We start from the raw sequence: 20,007 nt of genomic DNA, 5'->3' as shown, positions 1-20,007 counted from the left end.
CTGCAACAGCCAGTGACACAGGCAATACATAGTCAAAAACCTTACTGACCACATTAGCAGCCTACAGCCATGGAGGTAGATGGCTCAATGTAATATTGCATAGACCAAGAGCACATTTCTTTTCCCCAAACTCCCAATAAGTGTGCCTGGATTCCACCCGGAGACTGTAGAAGCCTTGTACTTTGGGGGAATTCTGTGCCTACATGATAGTGCATGGCATATAGGTTGGGTTCTAGGCAATCACTGTGTCTAGTTCCAGAAATTCACAGATCTCTGATACCCTGCAGATTACTTCAGAGTTTTATGCTCACACTGAGAACCCCACAAATCTTTTGGTTGCTTATGTCACAGTGTGGGTAGAGATTATGTCAGTGTGGGAGAAGCCCACATGTTGATCACCTTGGAAGGGAGGAGGTCAGACCATTACAATTGTGATCATAACCCTCGCCTTGATGACAACAGAGGACATTTACCATGCCCAACACGGGTGTCACCATTAAGCACTAACCACAACTCCCTAGCCCTACCCAGCACACACCTCTTTATGTGACCCAAGAAGGAGTCATTGCACTAAGCCACTGACGCATACAGAGAAAAGACAACAAAGACTGTTTCTACAAACTCCTAAAAAGAAATGCAGAAATACAAGAAATAAGAACTAGGGAGACAATATGACTCTCCAAAAGGAACACAACATTTCAACATTAGAATGTGAAGAAGAGATTGAGGAAATGGTTGAGAATGAATAAAAAAAGATCATAAGACTACTCAATTATGAGATAATGAAATCCACAAATGATATGGATTAAAAATTTTTCTGTGAGATTCAAGATGGAGATAAATCAAATTGAAACATTGGAAATGAAGAATTCAATATGTCAAATAGAAAACATACTGGAAAACTTCAACAACAGACTCTGTAAGGTAGGATATACCATATCTGAGCTGGAAGAGAAATTGAAATTTTTCAGACAAAAAAAAATGAAAGAAAGAAAACAGAAAAACTGAAAAACAATGTTTAAAATTTATGAGACACTATCAGGCAACCAAATATATCTTAGGAGTTCCTTAAATTGGGGAAAGAGAATGGATTGGAAGACCTACTCAGTGAAATAACAGCAAAAACCATTCCTAATTTGGATCAAGAACAGGACAACTAAATACAGGAAGCCTGTAGAGCTCTTAATAGGCCCGATTAGAAAATATCTGCACCATGACACATTAGGGTCAAAGTTTCCACAAGAAAGCATAGAGAAAAGATTCTAAAATGGGCATGAGAGAAATGCCAGATTACTTTTGGAGGAACCCCAATTAGACAAATAGGTGATTTTCCATCACAAACCATCTTGGCTAGGAGAAAATGTCTTAAAAGAAACTCGGGCGGGCATCAAGCCGCTATCAGAGGCAGCAGCACATTTTGGTGCTGGTTTGTACCTCAGGAGCCCCAGTTCTTAGCCATTTCCCTGCTAATGTACCTGGAAAAGCAACAGAAGATTGCTCAAGTCCTTGGGCCCCTCCAGCAAAATGGGAAACCAAAAGGAATTTCCTGTCTCAGTTTTGATGTGGCCTGGCCCCAGATGCTGTGGCCACTGGGGAGTGAACCAGCACATGGAAGTTTCTCCTCTCTGCTTCTCTGTGTAACTAGCCTTTAAAACACATAAATCTTCTTTAAAAAAAAAAAACCTAACTCAAAACATTGTACCCAGAAAATCTCTCAGTTATAAATTAAGATGAAATAAAGGCCTTCTAAAACAGAGATTCAAAGAATTTGTCAGCAGTTGTCCAACATTACAAATAATGCTAATGGATATACTATACTCAGAAACAGAAAATGATAATCACCCCGAAAAGAACACAAAGGCATAAATCTTCTAGTAAAACTACAAAGGAAATCTAAAGCAAACAATAGGAATATTTATGGAAAAATCATAGGACCAAGTTGTTACTTACCAATAATAATCTTGAAAGTGAATGCTGTAAATTACCCAAATAAATTAATACAGATTGGCTGAATTAACTACAAAACAAGACCCACCTATTCACTGCTTAGGAGAAATACACCTAACCGATAAAGATACACACAACCTGAAAGTGAAAAGATGGAAAAAAGATATTCCAGTCTAACAGAAAGAAAAATGGGCAGGTGCAGCCATTCTAACATCCGGAAAAACATATTTTAACAAAATGTGTCAAAAGAGATAAAGAGCATTATGTAGATTTAAAATACATCTACTATATGATTCTTATAGTTCATACAATATATTAAAAATTCAAGTCAAAATGGATCAAGGATCTAAATCTGTGACCTGATGCCATGGAAATATTAGAGAAAAACTTCAGAGAAACTCTATATAAGACATTAGCATTGGTATTGGCAAAGACTTCTTGGAACATATCACACAAACATAAACAAAAAAAAATAGACAAATGTGATTACATCAATCTAAGATGGTTCTGCACTAGAAACATCCAACTAAGAAGCAACTGAAAAAATGTGAGAAAATATTTGTAAACTATGAAACTGATAAAAATTAATAAGCAGGATCTATAAATAGCTCAGAAAAATTCAACACCACCACAAACCAGTTGTTAAAAGGGTAAAAGGAGGCCAGGGTGGTAGCATAACAGGCTAATCCTCCACAGTTAATCACATATCGGCCCTGGTTCCAATTCCAGCTGCTCCACTCCTGACCTGCATCTTGATTATGTCCTGGGAAAGCAGGGGAGGAGAGCTCAAGTTCTGGGTCCCTGCACCCATGTGGAGAGACCCAAGCAGCACCTCTTAGTTCCTGGTTTTTAATTGGCTCAGCTCCAGCCATCATGGCCATTTGAGGAGTGAACCAGGAGATGGAAATCTCTGCTTCTCCTTCTCTCAGTAAACCTGCTTTCAAAACAAAAAATATCATTAAAACAATAAATGGGGAAAAAAGCAAAATGGGCAAAAGACATGATCAGGCATTTTTCAGAGAATGGAATACAAATGACCAACAGATGCATGAAAATACACAGAGGATCACTAACCATTAGTGAAGTGCTAACAGAAAGGTTTCACTCCACCTAATTAGAATGGCTATTGTCTAAAACACAAAAACATCAATGAATTCTGGTGAGAATGTGAGGAAAAGATACTGTAATCCACTGTTGGTGGGAATGTAAACTACTATAACCATTGTAGAAGACATTACGGAGAGTCCTCAGAGATCTGAAAACAAACGTAGCATATAACTCAGCCATCCCATTCCTAGGAATTTACCCAAATAAAATGAATCAGCATTTGAAAGAACTATTTGTGCTCCTATTGTCACTGCAGTTCAAATCGCAAACACAAAATATGGAATCAACCCAAATGTGTATCATCTGATGACTGGATTTTTAAAAACATGATGTATATACACTAAGAAACACTACTCAGCTATAAGAATAAAATACTGTCAACAAAATGCACACAAGTGCAAATAATTACCATTAGTGAAAAACACCAGTCTCAAAAACACAAATGTTTTTTCTGATGTGTGGCAGTTAAGACAGAATAAAAAATGCATAAGAATGAAATTGTCATTTTGGGATATGATTACCATTCTGGGCTCTTTTTTCTATTTCTGTGGATATGGATCTTCTGATTACTTTTTCAAAGTTATGACTTGTTATATGGGAAACCTGTGAATATAGAGGATTATGTCTTAGAAAAAACCCCTGAAGAGAGGGTAGTTAGGGAAGGAGACTGGGAGGAAGTGGGTGTGATAGAAGTGGAATTATCTCCTGGTACTATACATATGGAATGCATAAAATCCAAGTTCTGTATTAAAAAATTAAAATTTAAAAGGCACAATAGTAATAGAATAGGGTGGATAGCCAGTAGCAACAGAATTAGAAAATAAGCTAGTCCAGAATCTGGGGATGAGAAAGTATAAGGTTTTCTCTGGCAAGATCAAATTGTTTTAAACTTAAATACCAAGTCTGTGTTTTGAGTGGTTTCATCATGAGAATGTTTAAATGTTTGAGAAGATAGGTATGTTTACACTGCTTAGAAATTAAAGTATATAAATATGTATCAAAATATGGTATGATACTGCATAAACAGTTATTTTTTAAAACATGCAAGTTAGAAACAAATAGAATTATTTCTATCTATAGATTACATATTTATATAAAACAGTTTTCACAAAAACACTATTAAAAGGTAAAAAATGGATTCAGTACAGATACATTTTCTAGGGACTGGCTTTGTAGCATAGTAGCTTAAGCTTCTGTTTGCAGTGCTGGCATCACATAGAGGCACTGGATCCTGTCCAGGCTGTTCCACTTGGAATCCAGCTCCCTGTTTGTGGCAGAAGAGGATGGCTTGGGTCTTCAGGCCCCTACATCAATTTGGGAGACCCAGAAGAAGCCCCTGGCTCCTGGCTTTGGATTATCTCAGCTCTATTCATTGTAGATATTTGGGGAGTGAACCAGTAGATGAAGATCTCTATTTCTCTGCTTCTTTGTCTTTTAAAAAAAAATGCCCTAAGGTTAACACATAGATAGGTTGCTTTTCTGTGTCTCAATAATGAACAATCTGAAAAGGAAATTATGGAATTAATTCCACATACAATATATCAAAGATAATGAAATGCTTAGAATTAATTTAACCAAGGAAGTAAAAGGCATACACAATAAAAATGTAAAATATTTCTAAAAAAAGATATAAACAAATAAAATTGCACTATTTTCATGGATTGGAGTCTTCACATTGTTAGAATGTCATTATGGTTTATAGGCTCTGTGTATAACCCTGAGGAACAGTGATCTTTCTACTTACTATCTACTGAATTCAATAATTTGTAGAAGATCATGCTTGTAAGAAAACTGAAAGCACACGTCATTGCAAAAATTGAAAGAAAAATAAGAAAGGATGAGGGAAGCAGAAGTGAGGGAGGGAAGTGAGGGAACTAGGAATCATCATTTCTTAAAAATGTATATATAAAATACATTAAACCTGTCCATTTACATAATTTTTAATTACAAGATAATAATACTACCCAAAGAGATCTACAAATCTAACATGATTCCTTTTAACATTTTAATAACATAGGATGAATATTTGATGTCACAATTATGATGCCACTTGTGACATCCTCTTCCCATATCAGTATCTGAATTGAAGTTCTGGTTCCAGTTTCCTGCTCATCAACACTCTGGCAGGAAGGAGGCAATGGCTTAAGTAGTGGGCTTCCAGCCACCCACAAGGCAGAATCAGAGCAGTCCTCGCTCCTAGTCCCATGACTACAGGCAGGTGAGAAGCAAGCAAGCAGACAGGAGATCTTTCTCTGCCTTCTTTCTCTTCCTATCCCTACCATCTTCCTTTCCATAAATAAATTAAAATAGGATTCCAATGATATTTTTGCCAAGATACAGATTCATCCTAAAATTCATATGGAATTATACGGGATCTGAAAGCATCAAAACTATCTGAAAATAGGAAAAAAAAAAGTTGGAGAACTTAACAGTTCTTGGTTTCAAAATTACAAGGCTACAATAATAAAAACACTAATTCTGCTATGAAAACACATGCAGAACTCAGAATAAAGATCCCATAAATAAGCCCTCCAATATGTAGTTAATTTTGCCAATAGCATCAAGACCATTCAATGGGGATTCTAAATAAATAGTGCTAGGAAAACTAGATACACATACAAAAAAGGTGTGAAATTAGACCTGTACTTAATATAATCACATCGCAAAATAAACTCAAAACTGATAAAATAATAAAAGTCTTTGTGGATTTTTGTATATGAGCCATTCTTACTGGCGTTAGGTGGTACCTCATTGATGTTTTAATTTGGATTTCCTTTACTGCCAGGGAACTTGAGCATTTTCTCATGTGCTTGTTTGCCATTTGGGTTTGTTCCTTTGTGAAATGTCTGCCCATTTCCCGTGCCATTTTTTTGAGTGGCTTGTTTTGGTGTTTTGGTTGTTCTGGAGATCTTTGTATATTCTGGAGATTAGCCCCCTATCACTTAAGTAATGTGCAAAGATCTTCTCCCATTCTGTGGGTTGGTTTTTTACTTTGTTGATTGTTTCCCTTGCTGTGCAGATGCTTCTTAGTTTGATATAGTCCCATTTGTTTATTTTGGTCTTGATTGCTAGTGCTTTTGGTGTTCTATTGAGAAAGTCAGGGCCTACCCCCAGCTCTTGCAGGGTGTTTCCTACATTTTCTTCCAAAAGTTTGAAGGTTTCTGGGTGCAGGTTTAGGTCTTTTATCCATTTAGATTTGATCTTAGTGTATGGTGAGAGATGTGGGTCTATCTTTTTGTTTCTGCAGGCTATCAACCAGTTGTCCCAACAGTATTTATTGAAGAGACCTTCCCATTTGTATGGGTTGTCGTCTGTTTTTTTGTCAAAGATTATTTGGCGGTATCTGTGTGGGTTCCCATCTGTTGTTTCTATTCTGCTCCATTGGTTCTCTTTATCTCTGTGCCGGTACCAAGCTGTTTTAATAACCACCGCTCTGTAGTATGTCCAGAGATCCGGAACTGATTCCCCCTGTTAACTGCCTATTCTTCAGGATGTTTCTAGCTATCCGTGGTTTTTTGTGTTTCCAGATGAATCTTTGTATCATTTTTTCCAGTTCTATGAAGAATGATTTGGGTAGTTTGATTGGGATTGCGTTGAATGTGTGTATTGCTTTTGGTAGTATGGACATCTTGACGATATTGATTTTCCCTATCCAGGAGCATGGGATGTTTCTCCATCTTTTGAAGTCTTCCTCAATTTCTTTTTTAAGCTTACTGTAATTTTCTTCAAAGAGGTCTCCTACATTTTTGGTGAGGTTTATTCCTAGATACTTCATACTCTTCTCCGTTATTTTGAATGGTATCTTGCTGGTTAGATCTTTTTCCATCTTGGGGCTGTTTGCATACACTATGGCTGTTGTTTTTTGTTCATTAATTTTGTACCCTGCCACTCTACCAAACTCTCGTGTAAGTTCTAGCAGTCTCTATATTGAGTCTCTTGGTTCTTCTATGTAAAGGATCATGTCATCTGCGAACAATGAAAGCTTAACTTCTTCCTTTCCCATTTGAATTCCTTTAATCCACAAACAACACTTGCTGGCAAGGATGTGGAGAAAAGGGAACCCTTCTCCATTGCTGGTGGGGCTGCAGGTTGGTACAGCCTCTATGGAAAACCGTATGGAGAACACTCAAACAACTGAAAATCAACATACCATATGATCCAGCAATAGCACACCTAGGAATATATCCAAAACACCTACTACACAAGAAACCTACATGCACCCCAATGTTCATAGCAGCACAATCAATAATTGCAAAAACTTGGAAGCAACCGAAATGCCCATCAGCAGAAGACTGGATAAGAAAGCTATGGTTCATCTACTCCATGGAATACTCCTCAGCTATTTAAAAAAAAAAAAACGAAATGCAGTTCTTTGTGGCCAAATGGGCCCAACTGGAAACCATCATGCTAAAGGAAATGAGTCAATCCCAAAAGGTTAGATACCACATGTTTGCCTTAATTTAAGTTGAAATGCTGTCAATCTGAAAAATGGTACCTGTAAAATGTAGTATTATTTCAGCCTCTAACAGCCTGTAACACATGCAACAACATATTGTGATGTAATCAATGAACCATCAATCAATGTGAGGCAGACTGCTCATGATCTACATCAAAAAACTGTAAAACCTAACATATTTTAAGACCCTCTCAGTAATGGAGAGCAGAGAGATCTTCCATCTCCTTAGAATGTGTGAGGATTTCTCTGCACACCCCTCCCAACGGTGTTCTATGCCTCAGTGGGTGTCACATGCTTTGCTAAAGGTATAAGCCAGTTTAGACTACCCTAAAAATCTGCCAATTTCAGTAAAAATCATGCTTCAACACAATAAACTGCCAAACAGTAAAATGAAAATAGACATGAGATAGCTGAATGGTATCCTATAGCCAATTTAAGATGGATAGAAACCAGTTGTATACAAACTGTAATTGAAATGTTAATGAAATAGTCTCAGTATGTGGTTAAGAACTAGCATTGTCTAACATATCATTCACTCATTACAATGTTAATTAACCCCATAATGTTGGAAACTGTTGTTGATGTTATGTTATGGCATTTAATGATATTCTGCCAGCTATGTCTTCAGACCAGAGTGGGTCTCCCCAAGAAACTGTTGAACTGAGCTGGACAATAAGACACTGGACTCTATGCGTGGCACATGCTTGCATTAAAAGAAACAAGACTAGATTTGAACTGTATACTGCAATAAGGTGGAGCAATCCACCATGGGGGGAGATTGGGGAGGGGAAAGGGGAACATTAGAGCCTAAGAAACGCTGTTATAAAATGAAATGCAATAAAAATATGTTTATACAAAAAATAATAAAAGTCTTAAAGGAAAATATAGGACAAAAGCTTCATAGCATTAGATTTCTTAGAGATGACATCAAAAACATTGGCCAAAGAAACCCAGATTATCATGAAATTTCTAAAAACATTGTACATCAAAAGACAATCAAAACTGGTGTAAATGTAAAAATGTATAGCCAACATAGAAAACACTACGGTGGTTTTTTAAAAATACAAAGTAAAAGTACTCCAGCAATTCTGCTTCTGGGTACATACACAAATGAACTGAAATGAGAGTCCAGAAGGGATTTTTAAAAATACATATTCATAGTAGCATTTATTTACAACAGATTAAAAACACCAAAACACAAAAGTGACCCAAATGTCCAAGTGGATAAAAAGTGTTGTATATACAAACAATAAAATATTATTCATTCCTTAAAAACAAGGAAATTCTAACATTGCAAAAGCTGATAATTCTTGAAGATACTATGCTAAATGAAATTATTCAGATATGAAAAACGCATGTACTGTATTTCACTTGTGATATGTAGGTTTTTAAAAATGCTCATGAAAATGCTTATTACAAGATAACTGCACACATGCTTACAGCAAAATAAACTTATCTTTTACATTAAATTTTTCAAAAACTTCTGAAGTGCTCTCCTATCATGAATGCATTTAGTAACACTCAGCTACACTTAAGGAAAAACTAAGACACACAACTACCATATGGTCTACCAATCCTGGCTGTTTATACCAGAGAAATAAAAGCTAAACATAATACAAAAACAAAATATACAGATGTTCAAAACTGCTTTATTAAAAATAACCAAATGAGACATGAGCTAAGTATGTTTAAACAAATGAATGGCTAAATTGTGATATATCCATATCGTGAAATATTACTCAGAAATAAAAAGGAACATACAACTGGTGTATTGTCAGCCTGTATTGGATGAATTAAAGACTTTCTGAATTGGATCAAAGGCTAATGCTGTTTCACATTCAAGGGTACAACCATCTATGGATGAAACATAATTGAAAAAAAAATGTGAAACAATACACAACACTACACTCATATGAAATTATGGAAGTGACCATTACTGAAATAAAGAACAGATTAACTGTTGTTAGAGTCAAGGGTGAGAGAAGGGGACTTGCAGAGACAGGCAGTGCATATAAATGGGAAGCAAAGAATATTTTCGGTAATAAAAATGTGATTTCCAAAGTTATTGAGAGGAAATTGGGTTAGAATGACATGGAATTTCACTGTAGTTTCTCTTACACTATGTGTGTGTACGTATATATACATATATACTTGTACATATTATATAGTAAATACCACATATACAATATAATGCAATTATGTCAAAATAAGCTTAATTCAAAAAATTATAATACCAAGGGCACATATTACAAGAAAATAATTCTGTTTCTACCATAAGTCCCTTCAAAAATACTCAAAATCAAAGTAAGAAAAAGGGAAAAACTAGAAGGCAATAACAATGAAATAGAACACAGGAAAATAATATAAATTCGATAAATTCAAGTTTATTTTTCTATGAAAATCAATACAAGTGATAATTTTAGCAATACTGGTTATGAAAAAAGATAAATTAAAAATTGTAAGAATTAAAGAAAGGATACCATTACCGATCTCTAAGAAATTGAAAATATGCCAATGCAATTTACAATGTGAATTTTCACAACAGTCACTCATTTCTAAGGAAACAAATTTTAATTGTTCATATATTTTACTTATGTAAATGCTGAACAAACCACAAATTAAGGATACATTCTTATAGCACCTGATCTTGTTCCAATAGCCAAGATTTTCTGAACTGGATCAAAGGCTAATGCTGTGGGTTGGTACGGAAAGCCATGTCGAACTGTCTGAAAGAGAGAAAACAGTAAAATAACCAATAGGAAAATTAAAATTAAAACTACCATAATACAAAATATCATTATATACCCACAATGACTAATTTTTTAAAAAGAAAAAGAATGTACCCAGGAACATTTAAAGCAGATAGCCACAAAAAATCTGCATAAATATTCTCCTAGCAACTTTATTCACATTTTAAAAAGTTGGAAAGAGTCCAGAAGTTCAACAGTAGAAAAATGGAAAATCTACAGTATAATCATACAACGATCTGCTACTCAAGAATTACAAGATAAATTTTGTTTATAGAGGTAACACAAATGATTCCCTAAAACATTATGCTACCAAAGTGTTTATACAGTTTGACCACATTTATATAAAGTTGCAAGAAAGCAAAAAAAAAAAAAAAAATCACAGCAGTGCTTGCCTAGAGGACTAACTACAAAAAAAGGGGTATTTAAAAAACCTCATTTTCAACAGTGCTTTGGACTACATGCATGTACACATTAGTGAAAACATCAAACAGTACAAAAACACTTTTATGTAGAGTGCACCTAAATAAGTGAGTAAAGAGTATTACAAGCAAGTAGTGATGTCTTGTTCATGTTATATACTCTAAAGTATTAAGGGGTAATATATACCAACATATCCAAATTGAAAAGTCATCAAAAAATAATATAGATAGATGGGAAGAGGAACAGACAGAAACAAAGTGGAGAGCTTATAAAAATGTACCAAAACACAGAATTAAAATATAGTACAAGAAGAGCAGGCATTTATTCTAATGGTTAAGATATCCATGTCTCACATCAGAGCAGGAAGTTTGATTCCAGCTCCAGCTCTTCACACCAATGTCTGCTAATGCATACCCTGTAAGGTAGCAGTGCTATTCCAATTAACTGGACTACCAATTCTCATAAAACAGATTTGGATTATGTTGCTTCATGTTGGTTTCAGCCCCAGTGGCTGTGGCCATCTGAGGAATGCATAAGCAAGCAAGAGATTTTTATTTCTCTAGGTATATCTCAAACTTTTTAAAAAAGATTTATTTTTATTGGAAAGGCGGATATACAGAGAGGAGAAGAGACAAACCATTTGATTACAAAAGGTAGAATTTCATCATATTTTTTATTGGATAAGTAGTATCCCACAGAGCAGATATATTCCACAATTTCCCTATCCACTCCTCTTTTGACAGGCATCTGGGTTGTTTCCACTTCCATGCTATTGTAGATTTTGCTACTATATATGTGTATGTATATGTATGTGTGTGTGTGTATATCTTATAGATCACTTTCTATGTATATTTCATTTCCTTTGATACATTCTCACAAATGGGATAGCTGGGTCATATAATAGGTCAATCTTCAGTTCTCTTAGCACTCTCCATACTGACTTCCACAGTGGTTGCACCAGACAACACTTCCACCAGCAGCAAAGGAGGCTACCTTTCTCTCCACATTCATGCCAGCAGGTTTCTTAGGAGAGTTCCGAATGTAGGCCAATCTCACTGAGGTTAGGTGGAACCTCAATGTGATTTTCATTTATATATCCCTGATAGTTAAGGACCCTGAACATTTTTTTTAAATGTCTATTAGCCATTTGAATTAGTTCATTTTGAAAAATTTCTATTCATTTCCTTTGCCCATTTCTTCACAAGGTTGTTTTGCTGTTGCTAAGTTTCTGAAACTCTTTGTAAATCCTGGATAGTAGTCCTCTATCACCTATGTAGTGTGCAAAAGTTTTCTTCCATTCTGTTGGTTGCTTCTTCACTTTGTTACTTGTTTCCTTTGCTGTACAGAAGCTTTTTAGTTTGATGTAGTCACATTTGTTTATTTTGGCTTTAACTACCTGTGCTTTTGGTAACTTTTCTAAGAAGTCCATCCCAATTCCTGCATCTTGGAGAGTGCTTCCTATGATTCCCTCTGATACTTTGATAGCTTCTGGGTGCAAATTTAGGTCCTTGATCCATTTATAGTGATTTTTTGTAAAAGGTGACAAGTGTGGTCTTGCTTCTTACCTATGAAGCTGCTATTCAATTGTCTCAACAGCATTTGTTTAAAAAGATAGCAGTTTTTTTTCCTGGATTATTTTCAGTTTTCTTGTCAAAGATTAGTTGGCTATACATGTGTGGGCTCCCTTCTGGTGTTTCTATTCTGTTCCACTGATTCTCTTCTGTTTTCGTACTAGTATCAGACTGTTTTGATGACCACTGTCCGACAGTACGTCTTGAGCTCTGTAATTCTAATTCCTCCAGATTGATTCTTATTCTTCAGCATAGCTTTTGCTATTTGTGGTCTCTTTTGTTTCCAGGTAAACTTCTGTATCATCTTTTCTATTTCTGAGAAGAATGTTGAGATTTTGATTGGAATCACACTGAGTCTGTACATCACTATCCGTAATATGGACATTTTGATTGTATTATTCCTGCCAATCCAGGAACATAAGTTTGTCCATCTTTTAATGTCTTCCATTCTGATATTTGGCAACCTTCACACAAAATACAAAAATAGACCTTTCAATACTGTTTTTGCTATATTGCATGGGTTTTGGCAGTTTTCATTTTCATTTCTTAAATTTTTTTTAATTTGTTCACTGTCTCATAGATTATAAAGTAACATCATTTGCTTCAACAAATTTTCTTTCATTGGTCATTTAGTAGCATGTTATTTAGCTTCATGGTGTTATAAATTTTCCTTCTTCCTGTTGTTGATTTTGCTTTATGGATTTTCAGTTAAGGAGATATAGAATAACTGTATGATAGGGATCATCATTCCTAAATGTAAAGACACAACGCTCTGTGGATTTCTACTTCCAAATCAAAGATGGACTGCCAATGAAACTGTTAAATATATCTTGAAAATAGGATGCTGAACTCTCTGCCATTGTCCACACTTTGCAATGTCATGATAGGCTTAAATGGCACAATGATGAGCTTATGACTATTTATGAAGGACTATACTATAGTAACAATATAGGGGAACTCAGTAGGGGGTTAGGAGAGAGGATTTGGAGAGCAAGGAAGTGAAATCCTAGAGTCTATGGAACTGTATCATAAAATAATCTACATTAAAAAACATATATGAGTACTCACAACATAATTCGTTTAATTTGTTAAAGCTTTCATAAAAAACATAAATGAAACATAAAAGAAAAATATAGAGAACTCACAAATTTGTAGAAAAAAAACTAAAGTGGAAAAGAGTAAGCAGCATGAGACAAGATTTCACCAAGAAGTGTACGTACTACTTCAAAGAAAGAGAAGACACAAGTGTGTCAGATTTCTACATCCAATTCAGTTAAGTAATTAGTGTTCCACAGTTTTAAAGTAAACATTTTTATAATAAAATACTACAATTTAAGTTTCCAAAAGCAAACAGATAAACCATGGCAAAAAGTTACTCTAAAACTCATCCCCCTGGGATCTTCCCTTTGCAGTCCTCACTTTCCCTCACTCTAATAATTTTCCCTGTACTATTACAGTAGTATAGTCCTTCAAAAACAGTCACAGGTCCATCATTCTTCTATTTAAGTGTATCCTGATATTATGGAACTGTATCACAAAGTAATAATAATAATAATAATAATGATGAAGCATTAAGAAAAGGGGGAAAGGGTCCCAGTGCAGAAGCCTATCAGCTAAAGTCCTTGCCTTGCATAGGCCAGGATCTCATATGGGCACTGGTTCCAATCCCAGCAGCTCCACTTTCCATCCAGCTTCCTGCTTGTGGCCTGGGAAAGCAGTCAAGGACGGCCTAAGCCTTAAGACACTGCACCCACATGGGAGACCTAGAAGAAGCTCCTAGCTCCTGGCTTCAGATTGGCTCAGCTCCAGTCATTGTGGCCACTTGAGGAGTGAATCATTGGATGAAAGATATTCCTCTCTGCCTCTCCTCCTCTCTGTATATCTGATTTTCCAACAGAAATAAAATAAATCTTAAAAAAAGAAGAAAGGAATAAGATATTCAATCTGCTAAGCATAAGAAATAGAAATGACTCCTTTAAAAAACTCATTTCCTTCAGAAAGCACTGAAAACAGTTCATTTTTTTAAGATGTTTTGGAAAAAATCAAGATGTCAAAATAGGGTAAGGACATATTTATATAGAGAAACGTAAGCAGGGTGAAGTAGAGATGGCAAATTCCAGGAAATAAAAAGGACAGACCTACAGTAGAGGGGCACCTGGAAACAGACACAGGAAAGCAGTAGTTACAACAGCGTGGTGCTGCACTGACAAGTTACCCCCATGACAGTCAGTGAGTGGCAATCTGAGCTCCACTGGCAGCCAAAGCTCTATCAGTATCCAAGTGGGAAGGACAGTTCACTAGGAGCTCAGGAGGTAAACCCAGGCAAAGAACTTTCCGCCCTATTGATGTGTTTGGTTTGACCAGCAGCAGAGACACAGCAGTATACAGTAACAGACAGTTCAGGAACAGGGTGGATTTCAGAACACAGATCCCCCCAGAGCCACATCAGGTGCCATTTTGTGGCAAAGGCTGTGGGATGAGACTGTGCATGCACTAAGGTGGCAGAAAAATTAATTTCCAGCTAAGTGCATTGCACCAACATGGCATTATAGAGGTTCCACTGAAAATAGGTCCAGGTGGCCCCAAGACCTAACAGCCAGCAGGTTCCAGCAAGATCAGCACCAACAAAAACCTAATTATTTAGGACATATAGTGTATCCCTAATCATGGGAAATGCTTAACCAAAAATGGGAGACAGGTTGTGCAGACAACACTGCAAACAGCATGGGATCACAGGAGGTACAGAATGGTGAACCAGGACTTGGGGTTACAGAGACCATGGTCAAAGCCAAACACGAGAATCCAGACTCGAATCTCACTGGAGGGAGTGGCACAAGTGACTGCAAAGAACCAGGTAGCAAATGAATAGGTAAAATTGAACTGTAGATGTGTAGGTGACACACCTTAGAAACATGTCCTAAGGAGAAGGATCTGCTAACCAGAAGTACAATAGTGAAGAGCAAAAGAAGAGACAGAGACCAAATGAACATTACTGAAGACTTCCCTACAAAAGAACAACAGCCTTCTTTAACTTCAGAGCTAACTGAGGAATGCATTGAGAAAATGGGGGATACAGAATACAAAACACTTGTTATAAAGCTTCTTATCAATGAGAAGCACATACAGGAGAGTTCAAGGAATATGTCACACAGGAAATAGCAACACTGGAACAAAATCAAGCTGAAGTATTAGAAACAAAAGACAATGGAGCAAATTAAAACTTCAATGGAAAGTCTCAATAATAAAATGAAGGAGGCAGAAGAAAGAATCTCAAAATTAGAACGTATTTCTTGTCAAACAGGGAAATAATCAAACCGCTGGAAGCAGAGCTGGGTCAGCTAAAAAAAAAAGTATGCAAGAATCAGGGGACACCACTAAAAGGCCAAATATAAGAGTTATGGGAGTTCTAACAGGTGCAGAAGCAGAGACTGGATTTAAAAATGTATTCAATGAAATAATAAAGGAAAATTTCCCTAATCTGGAGAAAAAATTAGGAAAACAAATTACAGAATGGGCACAGAACTCCCAACATGGTTGACTTCACCACAACACACATGATAATCGAGATCTCTTCAGTTGAACATAAGGAAAGATCCTTAAATGTGCACATGAAAAAAGAATTGACCTATAGAGGAATGGCAATCAGACTCACAGCTGACCACTCACTGGAAACTCTATAGGCCAGAAAAGAACAGAGCAACATATTCCAGATTCTAAAAGCAAAAAAGTATTGGCTCAGAATAACACACCCAGCAAGGTTTTCCTTTGTCTTTGAAAAGGAAATAAAATTTTCCCACAGTAAAAAAAAAAGCTCAAAGAATATGCCTCTTCAAATACTTAATGTTCTCTTGACAGAGGAAAGGAATAGCACTCACCAAAACCAAAGGCAAATGAGAAAAACACCCCAGTATAATAACCACAGAAGACTAAATCCAACAATGAACAACTCACTGCTAAAATGACAGAACCAAATTACTACCTATTCATATTAACCCTGAATTTAAAAGGCTAAAACCCATTAATCAAACATCATCGCTTAGTAGACTGGATTAAGAAAATAAAACCACCTATCTGTTGCCTACAGGAGACACATCTCATCATCAAAGATGAGGAGAAATCATATCTCATGGATTTTGATGCTTTGGGTTTCTTTATTCATTCCTTTTAAACAGTTTTTTTTTCTCATTAAATTCTTCACTGACTCATAGATAACACAGTAGCATCATTTTCTTCAAGAAGATTCTTGATTTTCCTTTTTCATTTGTTCAGCAATACATTCACTAGCATGCTAGTTAACTTCTTGGCATTGCAAATTTCTGTTTTTCTTCCTGTTGATTTTTTTTTGTGTGTGTGGCTTTTCATTTAAGGGGATGCATAGTAATTGTGTAATGGTGATTATCATATCCACATGTGAGGATACAATGCAGTATGCATCTCTACTTCCAACAATGGACTCCCGATGAAACATAAATATATCTTGACAGTTGAATGCTGGACTCTCTGCCATTGTCCATGCCCGCAATGATGGGTTATGACTGTTTATTTTTTTTAAGAATTATTTATTTTTATTGGAAAGGCAGATAGACAGGAGGAGAGACAGAGAAAGATCTTCCATCCAATGATTCACACCCCAAGTTACCGCAGCATCCAGTACTTCGCCAATCCGAAGCCAGGAGCCATGAGCTTCTTCCAGTTCTCTCACGTTGGTGCAGGGTCACAAGGCTTTGGAACATCCTTGACTGCTTTCCCAGGCCACAAGCAGGGAGCTGGGTGGGAAGTGGGGCTGCTGGGATATGAACCGGTGCCCATGTGGATCTCAGTGTGTTCAAGGTGAGGACTTTAGCCTCCAGGCCACAGCATCAGGTCCATGACTGTTTATTACGAATTAAATTATTGTAATAGCATAGGGGAAATCAGTGTATGGGAGGAGGGGACTTGAGGAGGAGGCTAAGGGAAATCCCAGAACCTATGGAACTGAATAATAATAATAATAATTATTATTATTATTACTTACAAATAAAGATGTATTCCAATTACGTAAAAGGTAGCATCACAGTGATGGAGAAAGAAGGATGTTCTATTCGCTGGTTCACTCCACAAATGACTGCAATAACTAAGGCTAGGCCAGCCCAAAGCCATGAGGATAGAACATCAACTAGATCTGTCACACAGGTGACTCAAGTGTTTGTACCACTGCCACCTAACGGTGTTTTCCCAGTCTCATTAGCAAGGAGCTAGATTGTGAGCAGAGCAGAGATGATTTGAGTTGGCCTTTTGATATGGGTTGCTGGCTTCATGAGAGAAAGCTTAAACAGCTTCACCACAATGCTATTCCCCTATATGCTCTTCTACAGCATATGTAAACTAAAGATCATACAAAAGCATAAATACACATGCATTTACGTAATGCCCATATAGATCTCTATTTTTTCTCGTCAACATACACATGGAAATACTTTCATGCAATTTTGTATAGATGCATCTACGTATCTGGAGTTTCAACTTGCCAAAATTTTTCAGACCTTATTATGGTAAAAATATGTTACGAGGTTCTTTTTAAAAAAATATATTTCATCAAAAGGCAGATTTTCACTAAGTAGGACAAAGATCTTCTAACCATTGGTTCACTCCCCAAATGGCCATAATGGCTCTAGCTGAGCCCATCTTACACCAGGAGCCAGAAGCCTCATCCAGGTCTCCCATGAATGTACAGGGTCACAAGGCTTCGGGTCATCCTCCACTACTTTGCCAGGCCATAAGCAGGGAGCTGGATGGCAAGTGGACCACTCTGGACATGAATTGGTACCTATTTAGATGCCAGCACTTGGAAGTGCAGGATGAGTCAGTTGAGCCATTGTGTTTTTTATGATATTCTTAAATAACTCCACTGCTGAGGTAGATCGTATGACACGACTATTTGCCAGCTGGGAGTCAGCTCTTTGCAAACCATGACAAAAAAGTTACTGCACACCTTGCAAACCATGCCTTTAGCTGAAGAATTCTAGTCATTGATTTTAACTTCAGCCTGGGGAGCTGACTGTGGTTTGAGCAACTGCTTGGCTCTGAAAAGGAAAGCCACATTGCCTCCCTCCCTGTTCCCTTGTAGAGCACTTAACTAGGCAATGAAGTCACACAGATAATTTCTGCTGTGCTGCCACCACAGGCAGTAAGAGATCCCTTGCTTTCTGCAGCTGTGGGAATCTGGAGCTTAAGCCTCAGAGCTGTGCTGTCAGAGATAAAAAAAAAAAAAAAAAAGCCAACAATAATACCCATACAAGCATAATGAGAACCAGCAGTTGCATGATCTATGCTTTGTGGAATCAGAACTGTTGATTTTGGTATTGTAAACTTTGGACTAATTCACTGTCACAGTCCCTGAAACACTCTATTTCAAATAGTTGGTTACTACTATCCCCAACATCAGGTTCCTACCCTGTGAGACCCAGGTAATGACCCCACTCTACCCTGCAACAAATGAACTGTGACAATCGGCACTAATTCCTTCAATATCACTGGAATCTATCTGGAGAACTTAAAGGAAAATGTACCTGCTAAGGGAAAATCACTTGTATATCTTATATCACACTATAGGGTTGGAGCAGGGCTCCCTGGGACTGGGGGTGTTGGTGTTGTAAGCCCTATCTGCCACAGTACTCTCCTAGCAGGGCACAAGCATAGGTGCCACAAGCCCAAGTATCATTCAGGTTTGCCAGTGTGATGAGAGAACATTGTAGAAATTAAACAACAGGTATTGATGATCAATGGGACATTGAAGAAATTAAAAAGGAAACTAAATACTTTCTTGAAATAAATGATAACAAACAGCATATCTAAACCAGTCAAAGCAGTTTCAAGAGGGAAAGTTCTACCATTTAGTGTTTTAATTAGAGAGAAGAAAAATGTCTCATATAAATGACCTAAGGTTCAAACTCAAAGATTTAGAAATGTTAAGATCAAAAACCCAAAATCAGCTGGAGGCAAGAAATAAGGATCAAACCAGATATAAATAAAATGTAAGCTTTAAAAAATACATAAGATCAACAAATAGCACTTTTTTGAGAAAAATGAGAAAAAAATTTCATAAAATTAGAGATAAAAAAGAATGCAAACAACACATTGAAATACAATAGCTTTGGAAAACTATATACTAACAAACTGGAAACACCTCAAAGAAATCGATAAATTTCCAGATACATATATTTATAACTTACCAAAATAAAATCAAGAACATGTTGATAATCTAAATAGATGTATAACAAGCAACGAAATGTAACTAGTTATTAAGCCTCTCATAAAGCAAAAGTCCAGGACCTGATGGTTTATTAATGAATCCTACAAAACACTTAAAGAGGAATTAACTGCAACATTTTTCAAACTTTACCAAAATATTGAGCAGGCTGAAACTCTGCCAAACACTTTTGAGACCATCATCATTTGATACCAAAACTGAACAAAGTACAACACAAACAGAAAACCACCATGTTCTTTGATAAACACAAATGGAAAAATTCTCAACAAAATGTTGTAAATTGTTGTTGATGTTATGTTGGGGCTTTTAATTGATCGGGATGATATTCTGCCAGCTCTGCCTTCAGACCAGAGATGGTCTCCCCAAGGAGCCGCTGAATGTATCTGAACAATAAGATGCTGGACTCTATGCTTGGTATATGTTTGCAAAGAAAGAATCTTGATTGAATTTGAACTGTAATACTGCAACAAGGTGGAGGAATCCACCAGGGGGGAAGGGCACGGGGAG

The 20,007-nt window shown here is 36.6% G+C and overlaps 1 protein-coding gene across 1 annotated transcript in view; it reads right to left on the bottom strand.

The window, feature by feature from the left end:
- The window catches only part of STXBP5L (syntaxin binding protein 5L), a 286,369-nt gene that overhangs the window by 220,437 nt on the left and 45,925 nt on the right, over window positions 1-20,007 (bottom strand). The window contains exon 3 of the mRNA XM_004577863.2: window positions 10,139-10,236. Coding sequence (XP_004577920.2) covers window positions 10,139-10,236 — 98 coding nt within the window. The remainder of the gene's footprint in view (window positions 1-10,138; window positions 10,237-20,007) is intronic.

This window comes from Ochotona princeps, chromosome 3 (genome assembly GCF_030435755.1).
Source record: "Ochotona princeps isolate mOchPri1 chromosome 3, mOchPri1.hap1, whole genome shotgun sequence".
In the NCBI taxonomy this organism is placed as follows: Eukaryota; Metazoa; Chordata; class Mammalia; order Lagomorpha; family Ochotonidae; genus Ochotona; species Ochotona princeps.
This window is presented reverse-complemented; position numbering and strand designations above follow the sequence as displayed.